We start from the raw sequence: 23,222 nt of genomic DNA on the forward strand, positions 1-23,222 counted from the left end.
AGTAGGCAAGCTAAAACCTTTAGCACCCTCTCTGTCCAACCAATGCTTCATGTCCCTGCCCAAGTAGTCAACACACACACACATAAATAAACACACACACACACACATACACACTTTGAAATAAGAGTTGCATACAACCACACAGACACTCCTGGGGAAGGCTGGCACAGGTTTTTCCAGCTGTGCCCCTTTTACCCAGACTATATGGTAGTACCACTTGCCACCACCCACTAATATTTATCAGCTACTCAAAGGCCCTTATGAAAGGGTGTCCAATTATACTGTGCAATATTATTATCCAAATGGTAAGTGCAAGTGAGCAGTCAAGGCTTATTTGGAGTGACTTTGTAGAGTATCATTATATATATGCCATGTACTCTAGGGATTAAATTATGTCTACACAAAACAGCCACAGTTGAAAGGTTTAAATACATTTAATAAATAAAAACACAAGACAATACTTCTTACTACACAGTGCTAGTCAACAGTTCAGAAATCACGGAGAAATACTTAATATAATACAGTAGAAAAGTTCTGACATCACAGAAAAACAAACTAGTCTTCTTCTTTCGGCTTTTCCCGGTTAGGGGTCACCACAGCTGATCACTTGTTCAGTCAGGATTGGCAGTGGAGTTTTTTTTACGGGTTGAGTTGCCAGCCCGGTGCCCAACCTTCCACAGAAGGCATACACACGCATGCACTCATGCCTAGGGTCAATTTAGAGTATCCAATCCACACTAAAGTCTAAGATCCTACTTATATACAGACACAGGCAGAGTGGTGAGTTGGATGTTCTCAAGACAAATGCTCTCATTCTTTCTGCCCTTAAACTGATAACACAGTGCCACTGATTCATTTCAGATTACATCATTTCTTTCTGGTTCCCAGGCTAACAGAAACTCAGAGGTTAATAGCTCTTTTGATCTTGTAGCTGGTCAGGAAGCCAGAGCAATAAAATAAATTATATATGTAAATTCTATCCATTAACTCTGGCTTCAAAACAAAAGGCAGAATGCCTCCCTCTAGACATCTCGGCTCCGAGTTTTAGATCAAAGGAATTCACAATGCTTGACTTATCAGCTTTCTTACTGCAGAGTGCACTGTTGTTACATTTTTTAGTTCAATATACAATACAGTCTTTTCACATTTGTAGAACAAGCCCATGGCTTACATTAATATTTACAAATGACAGAATTATCTACACAATTCTATCTAGCTCGGCTGGCAGCCTTTACATATCTTCACACCCACACTACACCCTTTACTAGAAACTAAGCCAGAATATTGCACATGTGTGTTACCATATACATACATATAGAGCTTTACTAAGATGTGTTATAGCATCTGGAAGCTATGAAACCATTTTAAAAGCTTCCACCCTTCCAGGATAGCAATTAGTTCACCCCTAAGGATAATACAATAGGATTACTAGACCTGGTTTTCAGAGACATTTTGTCTCTCGCTGCAATCAGAACTGTAAGATACATCTTTATGGCCTAAACTAGGTAATTTAATTTCAGACTATTTCTCAAAGTTAGCTGTACTGAGCTTAACCTCTTCTCTTCCAGTATTCACTGTTAAAATATATTCATTTCATCAGTTACAAATACAGTCTGAAATACAGGTGTATTTCTTTTCTGCCCAGCAGGACCCACTGTTGGTACATTTTTAACACAAGCTGCTTTACAAATACATTTTCAACACAAGCACCTGTACAAATCAGTCTGATATACAAATGGTATGTGCTACACATCCACTGCCCTACTACTCCTGGCATAGCTGGCACTACCTCATATTATCAAAGAGGCCACAAGAAGGGAAACCACACCTGTCAAAGCCAGAATGGGGTGATGAGAATTACTTTGGAATGAGGGGAGTAGGTGGACATGATTAAAGGAGACGGGACCAATCATCAATCAGAGATTCTGTTGGCAACTTTCCTGCTGGGAGGATCAGCGAAAACTACCTGCTGCACTTGGAATTATGGATGGAAGCAAAGAGGTTGCAGGCTGGTTGGCCTCATTGATAAAAAATTTGTTTCACTACTGAAAGAATGAGAGACCACTCATGCGGGAACAAAACAGATCTGCTCAACTTGTCTGCTAGTACTGTGGACTTCCCCAGAATATATGTTGCATGAAGAAAATGGCTGGAAAAGATCACCTACTGCCACACTTTCATTACTACTTGACATAAGCGGTAAGAATGGGGCCCCCCCATTTGTCGATGTACTACACTATCTACATGTTTTCTGTCTGTACAGCAATCATCCCTTGAGGGAGAACATCCTGAAAGACCTCCAATGCTAGAAAGACTACTCTCATCTCTAGAAATACTGATGTGAAGAGTGGCTTCCAAGGAGGACCACTTGCCCTAAACCGTCTACCCCCATCCTAGTTGGGAAGCATCTGTTGTCACTGTGGCCTTGGGCAAGGGAAGAGTAAAAGAGCAACCCCAAGAGACAACTTCTGTGTGAATCCATCAATTTATACACACACTGTAAATCTTTGTGATTTGAATTGGGGAATTCATGTGGTGCCAACTTACTGACCATTGCACTGCAAGAGCCCACTGCTGGACTCTCATATAAAATCTTGCTGGTGGCACAAGAGTAATAGCAGTTGCCATTGAGCGGAGGAGCTGTAGAATCAACCTGGCTGGAGAACAAAGAAATAACAGATGCATGGCCTTACTCTGTAATGTAAACAGCCTGACATGAGACAGACTTGCAATCTGGGAAACCATAATTAGGAAAGCACCTATGACCTGCAAGACTGGGAGTGGGAAAGATGAGACTTGCTGTAGTTCACTGCGATACCCAACTGTAGGCATAATTGAAGCAGGTAGTCCCTGGCACAAAACTGAAGATGCTTTCTGGGAGCAGTAAGGGAGCCAGTTGTTGAGAGAGGGAAACACCCAGAATCTAACAGTCTCAATTGAGCTGCAACCACTGTCGTGTCCTTGGTGAATAGCTGGGGGCAGTGGTGAGGACAAAAGGCAGAGCTCTGAAATGAAAGTGACTGAATCCCAGCCAGAAGCAAAGGTATCTCATGGATGCCTATCTATCTTGGTGTGATAGCACACATCCTGATGATTTATTGAGCACATCCAATTGTCCTTCTGCAATAATTAAATGGACTGAACCATAACCATCCACAACTTCAAGTGTTTGACAAATTGGTTCAGGTGGCTCAGAGCCAAGATTGGTATGAGGTCCCAGTTTTATTTGGCACTAAGAATCTTAGTTCTGAAACCATGCTAGTCCAGTGGGACCATTTGGATGACTATTTTTGCAAGCATGTTTTACATCTTTAAGGCTGCTGCTTTTATTTGACAATGTGATACATTGGGATTTTTTCTTGACTGCATGGGATAAAGGATAAAGGAGGGAAAAGGGAATGTAATAACCTCTGAAAATTATTTTCTGCACCCAGACATCTTTGGTGATGGGCATCTAGGCTGCATCCAGAGTGCAGCAGTTTGGCAAACCATCAGGATCACTGAAAGGGCTTCTCAGGGAAGGGACCCCTGAAGCCTTGGCTTTACGGGCCTCCTCTGCTGCTTGGGAGATGTCTGCTTTGTGGGATCTGTCTTTGTAGGAGCCCTGGGAAAAACATCTTGCAACTTGCGGAACTACATTTTTCTACTCCCTTTCTGGTACAATGAGAAGGCCCTCTGAGAGGAAGAAAACTGTATCCCTACGGCAAGTAGAGTTTTCCTATTCTGATCATTTCTGGAAAGGGTCTCTTTCATCCTGGTCCCAAGTAAAGTAGATCCATCAAATGGTGCATTGACGAAGGATGTCTTGAAAGGCTCCACAAAATCACAGAGACACATCCAGGCATGCCTCTTCACAATAACCCCTGAACATGCCACTGCAGAAGCACCCTCAGTGACATGAGAAATCATCCATATGGATGCATTCAATAGGAACTGTAGGATGGCCAGTTGTGAAGAAAGAGTGGTCTTGTCCTCTGCTGACATGGATCTCGAGAGGTAACCGGGCAGTTCTCTGGTCAATTCTTTCTGAAACCTCATATTTTGTGTCAGATAATTCAGCAACTTCAATGAAAAATTGTTGAAGCATAAATTTGCTTCCTGAATTTGTCCAGGGCTGTAGACTCCCTGTGAGGAGGATAGACAGAGTGGACTCTATTCAGCAAGTTCCTTTTTGATGGTAACTGCTAACACCATAGCATCCACTGGGGGGACCCCCTCTACTCTAACAGACATGATCCTTAGGACAAACTAAAAACTTATCCAGCTTCCTAGGAATGGGGTCCATGCCATCCAGATCCTTCCATGTATGGCATGAAATAAGGTCCACCATTTCATCTGCCAGGGGGACCACCCAGGACATAGCTGAGCTGGTTCCTGAAGCCTTAATAAAGGACTTCTTCTGGGAAGGAACTTCATAAGACCAGCCATCTTTCTGTCTCAGAAGCTTGAGAATCTCTCCAAACAAAACATCCTCAAGGGGTGATCTGAGGGACTCCCCCTCTTCAATGAAGTCCAGATTGCTGTGTGAAATCAATGTGTTTCCTCTTACACTTACACTTCCATGGAGCTCTCCCAGTGGGATGAATCTGAGTATGAATTAGAAGTCTGGGGGGAGTTGTGGATAATGACTCTTTCTGGGTTTGGTCAGACTGGCTGTCCCAGTGGGGCAGAATGAAAAAGTTCAGGACGCAGGGCAGACAATTGTGGGGTGGGAGGACCAGAGGGGAGCAAAGATGCCCTGTCCACAGAGTTAGGTAACACTCTTTACTTCATTAAAAGCAGAAGCCATGGAAGAACCCAAAACCATCCTAGTAGGGGGCAAGGCCACCTGACCGGGCTGGTTCAGAGAATCCCCATGACATTGCCTTAAAACAAAGGCCTTGGAGTTGAACCCACACCCATGGATCTGGCACCAAAACTAAGATTCTAAGATTCCTCCAACTCCAAAACGGTTAGCACCATCTGGATCAGAGATGGTGTTGGGGTCAATAAAGGCCAAGTCTGCAGATCCAATAGAAACTCAGGAACCTCAGATCTAATATCTCCAAAGCCAAGGGATGGATCAGAGTAGAAGTGAGCAACATTTTTGAGGATGATGCAAAGCTCACAGGTACAAAGGAAGACAAGAGATGGAATGACTTCCAATTGAATTTTGCCTTGCGAAATTTTTTCATTCTATCCATATCTGCTTTGGTAATACTCCTGGTATACCAGACAGATGATGAGGTGCATTCAGGTCTAGAAGCTCATCAAGGTGTATCCTGGAGAAAGAGTGAGTGTAGCCTTGATGGTATCAGCTATGCTGACACCTTGGGTGTCTACAGACAGAAGACTTCAAAGTGAAGAGGGTCTGATCCAAAGAGATGGTGGGATCTAAAGGTTAAGAAATTTTTTTCTGGCAGAGAGGATCCCAGAATGGAAAAAGGAGAGTGGTCGGGGGGGGGTGCTTCCTCAACTCCTTATACTTTTCCTTGTCTTGTCCTGATTAATCCCCTTTGGGCTTCTCCATCAGCTTCTTAGTGGAGGGGGAAGCTCCAGAATCTGAAGATGAGGAAGAAGGCAGCAATCCCTTTAGTACTAATTTATATATACACTCTACCAGCGCAGTGTGATTGACCCTGCATATATTTTACAACTTTCATTCAGGTACCCATCTCAAAGACAGTAGACGCATGCAGCATGGGAAGTTTGTGCCTGCAAAAGTAGCGCTTCTTAAAGTCAATGGGCTTATAGGACATGATTACCCACAAAGACAAAGATAAACGCACAAAAAGGTGAAAGGGAAATATAATGCCAGCAAAGGTAATCACCAATCACTCTAATCTAAAGGAAAAATACCAGCAAATGTAATGAGGCTACTAGTTTGTTGTAGAAAGAAAAAGAGGAAAGAGCCAGAAAGGTAAAGGCATGAGGTCAACAAGGTATAATAATGAAAAACTACAAAGAATTCTACAACTACTAGTTTTTTTTTTTTTACTTAATATATATCCAGGGGAGGAGCAAAGAAGAAACAAGAATGAGAAAATTAAAAATAATCACTTATCTAACTAAGCTTGGCCTGAGCTATGGGAAGCCATATCACTGGAAACTACAAAAGAGATCTGCAGTAATATAGGGTTCAGAGAGACTTATGGGTAAGGGGGAGGAGCTTAAGCTACAGAGACAAAGTTTGACAAGTGGCTGAAGTCAGTTCCAAGGTCAGATCTGAAACCCATTGGTTGAGGAATGGACGAAAGGACAACATCAGATGATACTGTTATTTATGGCTACAAATGAAGCACTTCATGTTTGGTATTCAGCTGTAGCAAACTACCTGTTACATTTGTAGCAAGTAATTTGATACAGTTTTTTCCCCCCTCAAGTTACAGAGGACTTATTTTCCACAACTTCAAGAGGACCATTTGGGGTACTCACAGTAGAGTTGAGATGGCACTGCATCAAGGAACAGTACATGACACCAGCTAATCCACCCATGGTTCTGCTGGACTACATATATATATATATATATATAGTTATCAGAGCTTAGAAACCATAGTACACTTATTACAACATACAATTTTTATTTTCAAAAATGGAAATATTCTTATTTTTCTAGTTCTTAACGTTTCTGGAAAAAAGTATTAAACTGATCAAATTGCTTGCAGCTAGTGCATGCAAATTTTGTTATATAACTTTTTCAAGAATCATGGTTGGCTAATTTTTTTTTTCCTTTTTGTGTTCAGTAGTGAAAAGACATACTTGCCCAAAAACATGCATTTTCTGGGCGGACTACATTCTAGAAGCTGTTGTATAATTCAAAAAGAGCTTATTTATGCCCCTGCATGTACAGTCATCATAATGACTTAATTTCAAGTCATCGTCTCTTGAGGGAGCTTGGGTCCTTTGACCAGTTCTTTCTAGGCATTCTAAAAAGTGCATTTTATTTCTGGAGACAATGTTTAGTGTTTGTTTCTCTTAAGTATGGAATCCCGTTCCTAGATGCATACCCTTTAAACTGTTCACATTTCTGCAGGATTTTAAAATTTTTTCTTCATATTTTTTGGTCTGTTCCTGATAAAATTTATATTTTTCTTGGAAACCATTGAGGATTAAAGTCAATAAATAATGAAAATACATTTGTGCCTTTCTTCATATCCTTCAGAAAATGTATGCTAACACTAAACATGTTACTTTACCAACTTTCTGAGTTTATAACGGTATTAATTAAAATCGGTCTCTAATTTTGAGCCTTTGTCCCTCCCATTATTTTTGGCTTAGTCCAGATTTCTTGCACTAAGAGGTTGAGAGGCATGCCTATATGATAGTCTTGTCTATTTACCTTTAAGCCCTCTTTTCATTAGGGAAGCACATTCTTGTTTTAAAGCAGGGGTGGCCCGTGCTATTGGACTGCCGGACTGCAGCCCCCCCAGCTGTAAAAAATAAAGAAATGAAAAGAAAAGAAAAAGAATTTGCGCATGTGCACTAGTCCAGACTGTTGCTGAGACAGTCTGGAGCATGCGCAGACTGTTTCAGCAGCAGTCCGGACTGGGAAACATGTACGAGCAAGATCCCAGAAGTCTATGCAGTTGTAACTGCAATGGACTGTCCTGGAAACTTCTCAACGGAGTCAGACTGCAATGTCAGCAGTCTGGATTTATCTGGACGGGCGGGAAAATCTCACGATGTGGGACGGGCATGGAGTTATGGCACAAAGGGACTGGTTTGCAGCTATAGCTATGGATTTAGACTTTATGTGTGATTTGGAACAGGTTTGCAGCTACAAGATCTACTACAGGTAAGTGTGTGTGATTTGGAACAGGTTTGCAGCTACAAGATCTACTACAGGTGTGTGTGTGTGTGTGTGTGTGTGTGTGTGTGTGTGTGTGTGTGTAAATGCCCCAGTTGCTATATACTGGTGGCTAGACTCATGGTGGTGTGGTAGGGAATACCTCAGGCTTGAACCCTGTACCTTGTAAGCAGGTGTTAAAGACCTGAATTCCCTACCCACCACCATTTGTAAAACAATTTCAGATTTTTGCCTCATATTTGATCTGATCTGTTCATCATAATATCTGTGGTTTCTAAATGTTGCAATGCTTGATATTTGATGGTGCAGTGGTAGCATTGTTGCCTAACAGCTGCAGTTCTCAGGTTTGATTCTTGGCTGGAGTGCCTTCTTTGTGGGGTCTGTATCTTCTCCCTGTGTTTGTGTGGGTTTGCTTTTGTGTCCTCTCATGTTACAAAGACATGTCTGCATTATTTCTTCCTTGGCCTCCGCTGAAAATTTTTTTTTTTTTGTTCCAAGTCAGACTCTACTGATTAACAAATGTTAAATAAAATTGGCAGGCATTTGAATTTCAGACTTCAGGTTTCTGAATGTTTAATCCCTTACATATTTGATGGTGCAGTGGTAGCATTGTTGCCTCACAGCCATAGGTTTTTCTGGTTTGATTCTTGGCTGGGGTGCCTTCTGTGTGGAGTCTGCGTCTTATCCTTGTGTTTGTATGGATTTGCTCTGGTGTCCTGCCATTTTACAAAGACATGTGTCTGCAGTGTTTCTCCCTGGGCCTCTGCTGAAAATTGTTTTTGTTCCGTCAGAAGTAAAATTGACAGGCATTTGAATTTCAGATTTCATATTCTTCAGAAAATACATAGTAACACAACCTAAGTTTAGAAGATGAATATTTGAAATGTGTCCTTATTTTTGGGACTGTATTACCCCATTATTGGCTTTGTCCAGGTTTTTTGTGCTAAAGTTGAGAGCTATGGCAAGAACTGAATTTACTGAATATGTTTAAGGGCTGTATTCCCTCATTACTGGGTTTGTCCATGTATTTTGTGCTAAGAGATTGACAGCTATGGTGAGAAAATGATAGCCATTTAAGTTTCAGTCTTCTGCTCTTTCACAAAGCAGCTGATTTGGCGTAGTGGTATGTTGCTCTGACTGTTTTGCACAGGGACTTTGGCAGTAAAATGTATGGTGGTAACACAGCATTTTTCTTTCACAAAGCAGGTGATTTGGCATAGTGGTATGTTGCTCTGACTGTTTTGCACAGGGACATCGGTAGTAAAATGTATGATGGTAACACAACATTTTTCTTTCACAAAGCAGCTGATTTGGCATAGTGGTATGTTGCTCTGACTCTTTTGCACAGGGACCTTGGCAGTAAAATGTATGGTGGTAACACAACATTTTATTCTAGCAACTTTCTAAGATTATACAAGCAATGTTTAATGTGTCCCTGGTTTTTGAGCTTTTAACCACCCCCCCCCCAATAAATTTGGCTTTTTCCAGATTTCTTGTGCTGCGAAGTTGAGATGCAGTTGAGTATCGAGTAGATTTTACAAGGAGCTGAGAGCTGCAGGGGAAGAGAAGTTTAGTGCTGCTTATGCTAAGTCAGCTTGCATTGTTAATAGCACAACAGGTTGTGTACTTGCTTTTGATGCAGAAGGTTGTTGGTTCAACTCCCACAAGGGGTGAATGCTGCCCTACTGAAAAAGTTAAGATACTAACTATGAGCCTGTTATCAGTTTGCCATCCATTTCCTATTGCAATATTACTAGCATATCATTTTTAGTCTAATATAGGCAATTTATTCCTCAGGGGCATCAGACACTTTATTTTTCGATGAAACAATGAAATATAAAGGTGTTTGCTAGCAGCAACCTCTTCATTAGTTACAGATTTATTTAATGTGAAATTATTTAGATGACTTTTTTACTTCTTCAGATATTGTGCATATTTACTGATAATGGTGGACTGTAGAATTGTGCATATTTACTGATAATGGTGGACTGTAGAATTGTGCATATTTACTGATAATGGTGGACTGTAGAAGGTTGAGTAGACTTTTATGATGGAAATGTTCTGAACTGGGCAGTTTTGTCATTATGGGTGCATGCATTTTGTTTCATTGTTTACTGGAAAGATGTTCTGAATTGGGCAGTTTTGTCATTATTGGTGCATGCGTTTTGTTTCATAGTTTACTGGAAAACTGTTCAAAACAATAGGAAGATGTATCAAAGAGCACATGTATGTTTCATATGCAAGGGGCCTATGATTTTTCATTGAAAACAGCCCAGAATTAATCTTTATCCGCCACTGGTAAAATGTATTTTCTTTGAATGTGTGTTTCAATGAATGTGAGTTTCAAGGGCAGAGAAGTTTTAATGCTAAGTTTGTTTAGCAGATGTCTTAGTGTTTGTGCTGTAAAATGCAAAATAAAACTTTTAAATGAAGTCCAAATCATCATAGAAGTAAATCAGTATGCACATTAGTGTTTATGGTAAATGGAGTGAAATAGCCAAGTAATGGATCATTGGAATGGCTGCAGGGGGAGGCTCCATTCGACCATTATTTTGTGAGGGGGAAGGGCGGCAAACTTAAAGACAGCCCCAGCTGAACTATACCCCTCAACTGTCCAGATTTTCCAAGGATGAATAGATTTTTGCTTCTTATTTTTGGTTTGTTGCTCATAAAATTAGTGTTTTTTTGGCAAACCATTTAGGAATTAAGTCACTAAATAATGACACACTGAATTTCAGACTTAATAACCTTCAGAAAAATGCACGCTAAAGTAAGACCTGTTGTTCTATCAACTGTCTCAGTTTATACAAGAGCAATTTTTAGTACTGTTTATATGTTCCCCTAATATATTTGGCCTTGTCCAAATTTATGGCATTAACAGGTTGAGAGGTACATGCAAATAAATTGCTTTATAGAATTATGCATAGCCAAACCTCTCAACTGTCCCTGATTTTGGCTCAAAATGTTACTCTTCCCACTAATAATCCCTCCACAAAATAGGAATTTTGGAAGAAAACATGGAAGGTTTACAATTAAGAAATAACTGTAATAATCAGAGTTATAGATTACTTCTATTTCAGAAATGCATGTAGATTCTTTTATTTTGTTAGCTGCTCAAGTTAGCAGTACTAATATTAAAGTGTCCCTTCTTTTACAGGTTCCCAGCTGTATTGTGTGGCTATTTTATATTTTTACATCACATTTTTAGTCCATTTTCTATAAAATTGTGTTTTTTGGCAAATTAGTGACAAATCATTAAAGACTGAAGTTAGAAAATAATGACAGACATTTGAGTTTCAGATGTCACACCCTTCAGAAAATTCATACTAATGCACAACCTATTCTGTTATCTTTCTAAGTTTATAAGAGCAATATTTAAAAATTGTCCTTAGTTTTGGGCCTTTGTCCCACTTCTTTGTATGGCTTTATCCAGATTTCTTGCTCTGAGGTTGAGAGGTATGACAAATGTGTCAGGGCCATCACAGTCAGCCAGAGACATTTCAAATTGTGACATACTTGTTGCACCCCACTCCCCCATGTAGTGATTCTGGATGTGTTGAAGCAAGGCAAGGAGCAGTTATGCAGTGTAAGTGTGCAGAGTATTCCCCCATCCAAGGTAGACACAAGTACTAGAGTGGCTTTTCATCTGTCCTTGGCTGTTGCGGAAGGGTCTGGTTTCTGTCATATTTTTGTACTGTTGATTTATGCTTATTACTCAAAGTGCCTGTTGCTCTGTGTTTAAGTAGCAATACTTTAATGACCATCAGGTAAGCTTGGCTGAGATCGTAAGATGCAAGTAAGCTTTAATAAGCGTACTGTTAAAGAATTGCCAACATTGAAAGCCTTTCTGTTGTTGCCATGTAGAGAATACTTAACTAGATAATGTATAAGCCTTGGGTATTGAAATGCATATGACAGTATTTGTAATAAAGGACCGGATTACATTATTTTAAGAAGCTCATTACACTTGGAGACTTCCAGTCATCTCTGCAGGCTTTACCCATAAACTAAACAGAATGCCAGTCGTGTGGTCCATAACCTGTACAGTAATCCTTTTAGTGTAGTCCATAACCTGTACAGTAATCCTTTTAAACAATGTATCTTGAGCTTGTTTCTTGTTTGCTTTCCATTTTTTACTTTGATCATGTTTTCCCCATGAAACAAGTAGATAGTTGTCAGGCAGCAGGTCTTTTTTTGGATAAGAAACATTTTTACAAGTGGGGGCATCAGAGATTTCTGCTTTCAGCATGTTATTTGGTACTTTAATAAAGCTGAATATAAATTATAATTAGAACTGCAGTGCAAGAAGTGGTTTGAGTTGAGTGCTGCTTGTTTTTCTTATACTTGATTTTGACTGGCATTCCATTAATATATTTAAAAAATAATTTATTTTTTCATGCCTCACAACCTTTTTGTTTCCATCTAGATATTAAGTAAGCTGCATGCAGCCAATGCATTGAACTATTTTTATTCTTCTACAATTCATTTTGTCTTGAATGGACTCTTATAATGACGGTTTGGCACCCAGGGCAGTGTATTTAGTTAGTTTTTGTGGTTTTCAGCATAGCTCCTCCCCGTTCTAGTTGGCCACACCCCTTCCCATTGACCCCCACCCATTCAGCTGTCTCCTGCAGCCCCCCCTTTGATTTGAAGTCACCAGCTGCCACTGTTTTAAAGCCTCTTTCTATTGTTCACCGTCTTAACAGTTCTGGTTTTGATAGCTATTTCATACTTAGTGTAATATGTTATATACATATATTTAATTGTAATTGCCACTAATTAACTTCTGTTACATAGTAACTAATTTTTCTGCCGTACAACTCTTCCTGTAGCAACCTTGTTAAAACTCTATGGGTCAGTGAGTGTTTTCATGGTTATCATATTAAGTAAAAGCATACTTATACATGATAGACACTCTGTTTTTTCAGGAAAAAAATATATTTTGGGCATAAACTAGACTCCCTCAGTGTAGATTGAAGGCAAGCAGTGGCATATTTCACCTATTTCCGTTAAAATACGTGTCTCCAATATTACCCCAAAATACCCTAGATCACAACAGATAACATTCAGGTAGAGGGCACTAAGCAAGCAATAATGCCCAACTGGGAGTGTTACTGTGGAAATAACACCCAGTCATGGGTGTTTTGAGGCCCGATGCTGCAGGCGGGGGGCCTCTTTACCCCTGTAAGGGCATTATTTCCACACTAACACACACCCTGGAGGGCATCACTGGGCTTAAAGAATGGGCTGTTAAACTGCTTTCTATTTATTTTTTTTAATTAGTATATATTTTTTAATATTTTTGATGTAAAATAGTTCCTCCTCTGCCTAATGTTTCAAACTTGCTGTAGTATATTAACTGTAGTTTGGAGAAGTACTTTACATCCAAAATATAAGTTTGGCTAAGTATTTAATGTGTACACACACACACACACACACACACACACACACACACACACACACACACACGTACCTTTAAAAACACAAGACTGCACTAAGTTAATAATGCCAGCCATTACAAGTTTCATACCCATACTTCTCAACTGTGCAGATTTTCACAGAATGTCCACATTTTTTGCCTCTTTTCTTGGTATCTTCCTCATAAAATTAGGGGTTTGGAGTTGAGGTCACTAAATAATGAATTATATTAGAGTTTCAGACTTTAATATCCTTCAGAAAATGCATTTAACAAAATTCCTGTTATTATACCAACTTTCTAATTGTATTAAAGCAATATTTAAAATATGTCCCTTTAAGCCTTTGTCCCACATTATTTTAGACTTTATGTACATTTCTTGTACTAAGAGGTATGCATACCTCTTAATTTTAAATAACTTGCATCCAGTGTTCAATTGATATCTCTCTCTCATGCATGCACAGAAACACACACACTTTCATGCATGCAAGAACTCATACACTCACACATGCAGACAGAATAATACATACACACACCCGCTTTTCTATTTTTTTTTAAATTATTTTTAATTATACATTTGTTTTCATTTTAAACTCGCTAAACAGAAAAAGCGCTGATTAGCGAGTGGAAAATGTGATCGATCTCACTCTCACTTTCATGCTTATACACACACACACACACACACACACACACACACACACACACACACACACACACACACACACACACACACACACACTTTTCAATTTTTTTTTGTTTGTTTTAATTTTACACTCACTAAACAGCACAAGTACTGCTTAGCAAGCGTAAAATAATGGCGGATGTTAGGTTACTTTCAGTAAGAGCTCTAAGGCAGCTTGATATACTGCTGTGAAGTGGCGGACTCATTTTTCAGTGAGGGTTATCAGTAGATTAATACTCTAATGGAGAAAATTCATTCTCCAATCAGGGTGCAATCTACAGGTTGACCATTCTCTAACATAAACTAACAATATCTAGCTGCGAGACTGGGAGTAGTTATGAAGGAGGCATCTAGCTTTAGTCCATAAGTCTGGGGAAGAAAAGGGACTGCAATAAATACAAACCTGTGACACTTAAATCATAGACAGTATAACCAAGTTTCTCATCTCAGAGAATTAGTAAGATAATGAGTTAAAAGCTTTACAGTTCAAACATGAAACATAATGGCATACACTAAATCCAGCACCTGAAAGAGAAGAGCATCATTACATCGTAAATCTGCAACATCTGATCCTCTCCTCTGATTTTTTTAGAGTTCTGGATATAGATTTCACATCACAGAGGTACAAAACTCTGGCCCTGGACTTGTTTCTCCAACCTCCTGTATCAGTCATTCACTCAGCCAGAAAACAGCCCATCAAGAAATCTTCTGACTACAGTTCTTTACCATGGGGGAAAAAGGCATCACCCCATTTAATATACACCTGTTATTCCCACTCACCAAAGAAACTCCTCCCATCTCAGTATGATACTTTAGGTATTTGCTCTCAACATTTTCTGAAAATGTGGTAGGCCTTCTTTCATCCCAGCACACTGAGGCTAATCAAACTGGTGTGTAACAAATGGATGCCAATCTGAAAGTAGTTCAACAATGTACAGCATATAAACCAGGCTGCAATTACAGCTAAACAGAACAAAAGATGAATGAAATACCAGGTACCTTCTGAATTAAATGCTTAGAGTCTGGTAGAAATGTGCTGCAGAGTTTCATTTGTAGGCAGTCAGGCATCCATCATCTTCGGGCATGTGCACATCTAAATGCACAGTATTTACATGCTAACTACTTGCAGCTGAATGTTTGTGCATTTCAGTGCAAGCAGACTCAGATATACAGATGAATTCTTAGAGGCATTACATGGAGGTCAAGGGTGTGGGTCAGACCCTCCATTTTGGGAGCTCATGAGCAAGTATGCTGTTTTGTTGTATTGCGTACTTTCTGCTTGCATCACAAGCAGTTGTGTAAATGGACAAGTGGCAGCGATTATATGAGACTCAAGAAAATGACACTCCAGCTTACAGAACAGCTCTAGTAACACAAGCATCTGCCACTAAATTACTGGTAATGATCTTTGGTGTTCCTTATTAAAATTATTCTAATTGCTTCTCTTCCTAAATGCTACTAAAGCCCTGTCTCTGAGTAGTGCACATTAGCTGGAGTATGAAAATATGGAAATAATGCTCATTACCTGTGTATTCCGGAGCATTCTATACAGAGTGAAATTCCTAAATTGATACTGGCCCACTCAGGGGCAGGTTCATTGCAGTCACAGCACTGTGCATTTCCTGGTATACGCTGGACCTGGTCAAGAACTTTCTTATCTATGACTTCCTTTCCAGAACCTGGCAAGTCAAAACTTCCAGTGGATGTGAAGGATGTTCTATCGGACTTCTGAAACACAATTATTTAAACAATCTTCAAAAGACAGTGTTAACTGGTTGTTAATGTAAGCCAATACATAAAGCATCATCATTTGTCAGAATGTATTGAGAAAATAATTCATAGTGAAATCTTATTTTTAGTCAACAGAATGCCACCAAATGTCTTGCCAATTATTTTCCTGCATAGTTTATGTTAAAATCCATACAACTTCAGAATTGGATAGTGTCTGTTGTGCTTTTCTATTAAGTACATTGCAGTTAACTGTAATGCGTTGATATAAACTGGTCTATGGCACTCGTATATTAGACTTACACTTGTAGCTCTTAAAATCTGTACAAAAAATATCCCATCCATTTTTAGAGGTGAAGTTGTATACATTCTAGTCTGTTTCTATGCATATGCCTGTTCTTCACATTGCTATGTGAATCTGTATTTGGATACATCTGTGCACATGCTTTTTGAAAGTCAACTGTGTGTTCAAAATTGTACAACTATACATTTAAGTCTGTGTTCATTTCACAATCAAATCACACATTCTTGAAGAAAACACACAGACACTGGAACATAGACATGATGTAATACTTTTTATTGGCTGACATAGGTTTGCAATTACTGACCTCTAGGAACAATACCCTTCACATTGGACATTAAGGCAGTAATCCAACAATACTGAAAAGTCTCTATAGTGCAATATGTAACAAAGTCTTACCTGCACTCAGACAGCAAAGTCAGCAGTAATCAAACTGAACTGTCTTACTGTGCAATATAAATGTAGGCCTTAAATCAATTGCTTAAGTGCAATTTTTCCAGTGAAAATAATCTAATAGCCTAATAATAAGTGAAAATCTATTAAATCAGTGCAATAATGTAAGTATTTATTATTGTTGTGTTTCAAGTCTGTGTCTATAGAATTTTGTGCATTATCATCATGTTAAATAGATTCTATGTACTGTATGCACACTGAGTCCAAAGAAACAATTTTGCTCGGTTCACACTTGTGTGAATCGAAGTGATAAGTTTACTTTGACTTTTGATTTGAGCTTTCCAGCTGACATGAGCCCTTCGTCAGGACTTACTAAGTTACTAATGTTAAATACAATGTTTAAATATCCACTTTTGCTTAGAAAAGGAAGTACATCATTTATTTTCAATTGGATAAACAGAGAAATCTTGAAAAATGCTAGGATGGAAAACATGCAGCTCATGTTACACCTCAGAGACAGACTGTGTCTTAACATCTCAACATCTTAGCACAAAAATCTAGAAAAAAGCAAAAAAATATTGGGGGGTGCAAAGCCCCACAAATAGGGACAGATTTTAAATATTGCCCTCATAAACTTAGAAACTTGCTAGAATAAAAAGTCTTATGTTATCAGGTATTTTCTGAAGAATATGAAGTCTGAAACTCAAAATCCTGTCATTATTTAGCGAGTTCAATCCTCACTGATTTGCCCAGAAAACTACAAATTTTATGAGGAACAGACCAACAACAGAGGCAAAAATCTGGACATTCTTTGAAAATCTGGACAATTGAGAGTTATAGAATATGTATGTGTGTGAGAGAGAGAGAGGGAGACAAAGTGTAGAACAGGGTCAAGACATGCTATAAAATCAAAGTTTGCATGTTACATGAGAGCCGATGCTCACTGGGCTGAGAAGATAATGCTCAGAGAGACTGCTCTGACATTTAAAGAGACAATAAAAATCAAAACAAGAGATTTGTAGAGAGATAAGTTAAATCCAGAGAAGGAAAACAAAAAATTATACTTTGCAAGCTGTTAGTCTGTATAAACAAGCAATCTTTCTGAGGCAGAGGATTTGTTTAACAAAAAAATATGAATTAGCAATAATGTGCAATCCACAATGATGAGAAAAGCAGGGACTACCAAGAGAATAAGACTCGGGGTTAGAATACAAGGATATTATATGCAGTTAATACACTAAACAGGCTGTGTTTAGCTAACTGGGAGAAAGACAGAGAAAAAAGAAAATTGTTGTTGTTTGTCTTTCGGTTTTTCCCGGTTAGGGGTTGCCACAGCGGAACTCCGGTCCGCTAATGATTGGCAGTAGATTTTTACGAATGCCTAGGTGCCAGCTCAACGTTCAATCTTCAACGAAGGCCTGCCAATTTATGCATGTCTTTCAAAGGCCCACCCAACCGTGGGGAGGGCATGCAGACTCCACACAGAAGGCACTCCCCGCACTCTAGCCGAGAATCGAATGGGAAAACCTCTTGCTGTGAGGCAGCAATGCTACCGCTACACCACCGCAGATTTTAGTCAGCTCAGCTCAAGCTGCCTGACAGTTTAACAAATGGAAGGTGCCCTGCAGCACTGGAAGTTGGCCGGCTGTTATATCCTTGGCAGGATATAATCCAAACCCACATAGCTAAGGCTACTGCAGCAGTGATTACTCAAACATCGACTGTTATCATACCTCTCAACATCTTAGTGCTAGAAATCTGAACAAAGCCCAACAAAATGGGGGAACAAAGGAACAAAATAGAGGCATATTTTAAATCTTGCTCGTATAAACTTAGAAAGTTGGTAGAGTAACAGGGTTTGTTTTAACATACAGATTCTGAATTTGGAGTCTGAAACTCAAATGTATGCCATTATTTAGCAACAGATCAAATATATAAGCCAAAAATCTGGACATTCTGTGAAAATCTGGACAGTTGACAGGTATGACTGTTATGGTACGTTTACTTACACAACTGTACTTTTTTAAGGCAAGACAGTGAGTTGAGTCCATAAGTTAGCCAAGCACAGCATTCTGTAAGGTAGTAGCTATAACAGAATGGGTCTTCATTCTGACATATTATTTGCACCTTGGAACTCACCAACAGCTCCTCATTAATCAAGTGGGTAAGCTTACCTACAAGAGTGCAAATGGCCTTTTTGAAGACTGATTGATAATAGTAAGCATTCAGATATTTGTAATACATAAAACTGGTGAGCTATCTACAAGCTCATAAGAGCTGGTAATCTTCCAGAAAGGCCTGTCTTAGAATCTAACATTTGTTCTTCAAAGGTTAGGCATTTGTGCCCCACATGAAGATGAAGTGGCATCAACTTGCCAGTGTGATGGCCCTGAACTCCCAAGTTTAGTACTCCACCCCCGACTGGAACATGGGCAAGTTACACCTTAAAGACAAACTAAATAAGTCTGCAAAATTATAAAGTAAAATAAAAAAATCTGTAGGGAACAGAACTCCAGAGATGGGTGGAGGGACTGCCCAACAACCGGAAATGGAGGGTAGGTAGTAAGCAAGTACTAAAAGGATCATCTCAAAGATGAAGTAATACTTTTGCATATTTCTAATTTGTTACTATTACAGGCTTTTTGCAGTGAAAAGCTACTATGAAGACCCCACAAGCAATAACAATTACATCTCCCAACAGAGGCTGGAGCCAGTAAGTTCAAGAAGCAAAAGCTAAGAAGGCCAAATCCTGCAGTACTAAAGCATCAAGGAAGCCTGAGTCATGGATTAGCAGGCTTCTCACCCTACCCCCACCACCCTCCAATAAACCCATATCTCTCAACTGTCTTGGAGTTTTTCAGGGATGTCCCTGATTTGACTCAAAATTTACGACTGTCCTCCTAAACCCGCATAAAGCAGTTGATTTTGGAAGAAAAGCTAGTGGACTACACTTAATAACTAATGACAATAGAGTTGCAGATTTATTTTATTTCAGAAAATGCATGCAAATTCACATTCTCTTATTCTATCAATGCTTCAGGTTAACTGTAATATCATCTTAAAAAGTATCCCTGATTTCTCTTGATTACTTCTGGATTTGTCCTAGTTTCTGGTGTAAACAGTGGAGAGCTATGGACAAAACCTGGGATGACTGTGCACTTACACAATATTAAGATACTTTTTTCCAAATTACTGAACTTAAAAAGAACATAGGGGACCAAATGGATCTAATTTTGGGGTTGCGATAAGTATTACCTGATTTTCAAGTAATTAAGGATACACTCATGTATGATAAGGCTGAAAGAGTGGATTTAACCTATCCAAAATTGTTCACAGATGGGCAGCAGGATCATTTAGTGACATTTGAAGCCAGAAGGTAATAGCATTACATTTCTCTTTAACCATAATACAATGCCTACTATCACTATCCCAAAGAGGGTGCACATTTTTCTTGCTGTCAATAGCGCTTTACAGTGTACACTACTACAATAATATTTTTATTTACTGTTATCCAAAATTTCTCACATTTTGTTCAGAAGCCAGATACAAGTGACCATTTCAGCCATCATGTTTTGTGCGACAGTCATTTTGAAACAATCTGTAGTTGACTTAAGTAGTAGATTCTGCGTAGCCTATTGTAATTGTATTATTTTTTTCTCTCTCTAAGAGTACTACACATTCCACAGTGCTTGCCATCTCCCACTCAGAGCTGCTGTCACTTTGGTTATTTACTTCATGTAACTCAGATACTATAGCCACTCTGTGGATCTCCATTACAAGCAGCAAACCAGACAGCCACACACACCGATTCATATTACTTCTGGGAATATCACTGAACCATGAATCTCTGACAACCCTTTTCCAAACAAAGAAAAAAATGCAGCAATGGCTACTCAAACCAATACAGTTATTACTGTCAGTTTGTCGCCATACATACCTGAACCAGTAAAGAAACTACTGGCATCAACTTCTACAGATCTAGACATCAGGTAAGTATTCACGTAGCTCTGTTTCACAGCACTCACACACACACACACACACACACACACACACACACACACACCAATAAACCATGGATATTTGCCTCCTCTCCACAAAAAAATGATGCACCAGCTATGGGGGTACCACATCTTCTTAGGATCTCTGCTCCATGCAATGAAAAGTTGCTGGAGCAAGCCCACTGCAGCAACACAAGGAGCACAGCTGGACAGACACAGACTTTTGGGGGAGTTCCCCCAAAAGACTGTGTCTGTCCAGCTATGCTCCTTCATTCTCTGTTATATCACCCATGCTAAATGCATACACATACACACACACACACACACACACACACACACACACACACACACACACACACACATACACACACACACAATATGTGCTGGTGAACTATGATGCTTTGCCCACATCTCCAGAAAACAATGACATAACAGCTATGGGGACAACAGCTGCTGATGAGATCATCTCAGAGTACCCAATAGCTGTTGCAGCAAGCCCACTGCACTGACACCAGAAGGTCCTGCAACAGGGTAGGTGTCAGTCTAGTTCATCTCCTTAGTTCCCTGTAACACTATTCACAGTAAAAAAAAAAATACACACACACACACACACAAACACAATAATATATCTACACACTCACTCACAAAGAAAATATATCAGTGAACCATGCTGCTTTGCCCACCAGTGCACAAAGCAATCATGCAACAGTTGCAGCAAACCTCAGCTGCTACTGATATTGGCTCAGGGCACCTAATAACTGTTGCAGCAAGACAACTGCTGTGACACCATAAGCTGCCTCAAAAGGACAGGTGTCAGTCCATCTCTGCCCCATCATTTTCCTTAACACCATACACATTTGCACACGCAAATGGATACACAAACATATGCAGACACACACACACACACACACACACACACACACACACACACACACACACACACACATAATAATAAACTCACAATATACTGGTGAACCATAGTGCTTTGCCAATCTCTTCACAAAACAGTAATGCAACAGCCACAGGGGACCACAGCTGCTAATATCAGCTCAGGGCACCCAACACTTGTTGCACCAAGCCCCCTTCACTGACACCAGAAGCTATCACAACAGGGAAGTTGCAAGTCCAGCTCTGCTCCATCCTTCTCAGTTACACAATGAACACTAAACACAAAGACATGACATTCCTGGTTCAAGGCTCCTGAGAGCACCCCAGCACTACCAGGTTATACCTCATACCATGCTTTTCGGCCCCAAAACTTGGACCAAACCACAAAAGGAGGGGGAGTATCAATATTCGTCAAAGATACCCACACCTCCAGGTTGGTGGCACAGCACGAAGTATCAGAGACTATCCATGTGCAACTTAACAGTGGCTAAAACTGCCTTCCAGTTTATAGCCTGCTACAGACCACCCTCCCAAACCCAGGAACCCCACTCGGCCTTCCTGAGAACATTGGAAAATATGAAGGTCTCTCCAAACACCTTTATATTGAACAACTTCAACTACCCAAACATAGACGGAGTATTACTCTAGCTCCAACACCCTAGCCCAAAGGTTCCTAGAATTTATAAACTCAAATGCTATGGAACAACTTGTTACCACTCCCACAAGAGGGGAAAACATACTGGACCTGATCATCACCAACATGGGGACTCTATGCTCCAGACCAGAAGTGTATCCCTCACTGGTAAGATCAGACCATAAACTAATCTCACAGGATATTCACATCCCGACCCCACCCCCTGCCCAGAAAACAACAGTGAAAAACTTCTCTAAAGCAAATTTCACACTCCTCAAAACCGAGGTGGAATCCTTCAAAGCCCCCGGGCCTGTGGAAAATATGGCCCAGACCGCAAAATACTTTATAAACGCATTCTATGAACACCTTCAGGAATGCATGGATCATGCAATCCCAAATAAAACCAAGACCCAATCCTCCAAAGGCAGACGTCCTGTCTGGTGGACCCCAGCCATAAACAAGCTATACAATAGAAGGAGGAAGCTACTACATGACAGAGCAAAATCCCAAAAAGGGAAGGCATCTCTGATCAGTATTAGCAAAAAATTACAGGCACGCATAAAATCATCTAAGGCCAGCTTCGAGAGAAAAATTGCACAGGACACTAAGGATAATCACAAGGCTTTCTTTAGTTATGTTAGGAACCTGGGTGGGAATTCCCAGATATGCTCAGAATTAGTTCAAAATGACAAAAAATACACCAAACCCACAGACATTGCCAACATCCTAGCTGACAGGTTCAGTGCAAACCCCCCCCCCCCACCAAAAGGGCAAATATCTATCCCAGCAGAGTGCTGTCCCCCTGACATCTCAGATGCTCAGGTAAGAGCCGCCCTCTCCAAAGCAAAAAACACAGCATCAATGGGACCAGACGGTGTTCCGGGCTGCATCCTACATGAACACCAAGAAGAGCTAAACCCAAATATAAAACTACTGTTCAATCTCAGCCTTACTACAGGATATGTACCCAAAGAGTGGCGTACAGCAACAGTGGTCCCTCTCCACAAAGGTGGTGCCTTAACGGATCCTGGAAACTATCGCCCCATAAGCCTGACTAGCTTGGTCTGCAAAGCTATGGAAAGGATCATCATGGACAGTACAGTTGTGTACACCTACCATAAATGTAGATGTTTGAGTGTCTTCACTGTTGCAGTCATAACTGTAGGGTGTTCCTGCCGGCAGGCAGCCCGAGGTCGGCCAGAATTCCAAAGTCTGGGTCTGGCGTCGGCTGTACCAGCAAGTACCCTAATGTCAGAACGCAGAGGTACATAGCTGACAGCCGACGCCATCTTCTCCAGCCTTTCTTGCCCCAGATGTCAGAAGCTCCTCAAAATATCCAAAAGGTGTCCCAAAGGAAACACAAATACACCACAAAGGAAGAGGAGATAGAACAAAC

The 23,222-nt window shown here is 40.0% G+C and overlaps 1 protein-coding gene across 1 annotated transcript in view; it reads right to left on the bottom strand.

The window, feature by feature from the left end:
• Positions 1-23,222, bottom strand: part of ACAP1 (ArfGAP with coiled-coil, ankyrin repeat and PH domains 1) — a 1,330,515-nt gene that overhangs the window by 303,078 nt on the left and 1,004,215 nt on the right. Inside the window, exon 14 of the mRNA XM_044077032.1 lies at positions 15,410-15,612. Coding sequence (XP_043932967.1) covers positions 15,410-15,612 — 203 coding nt within the window. The remainder of the gene's footprint in view (positions 1-15,409; positions 15,613-23,222) is intronic.

Source organism: Protopterus annectens, chromosome 7.part0, assembly GCF_019279795.1.
Source record: "Protopterus annectens isolate FY-2018-M chromosome 7.part0, PAN1.0, whole genome shotgun sequence".
NCBI lineage: Eukaryota > Metazoa > Chordata > Ceratodontiformes > Protopteridae > Protopterus > Protopterus annectens.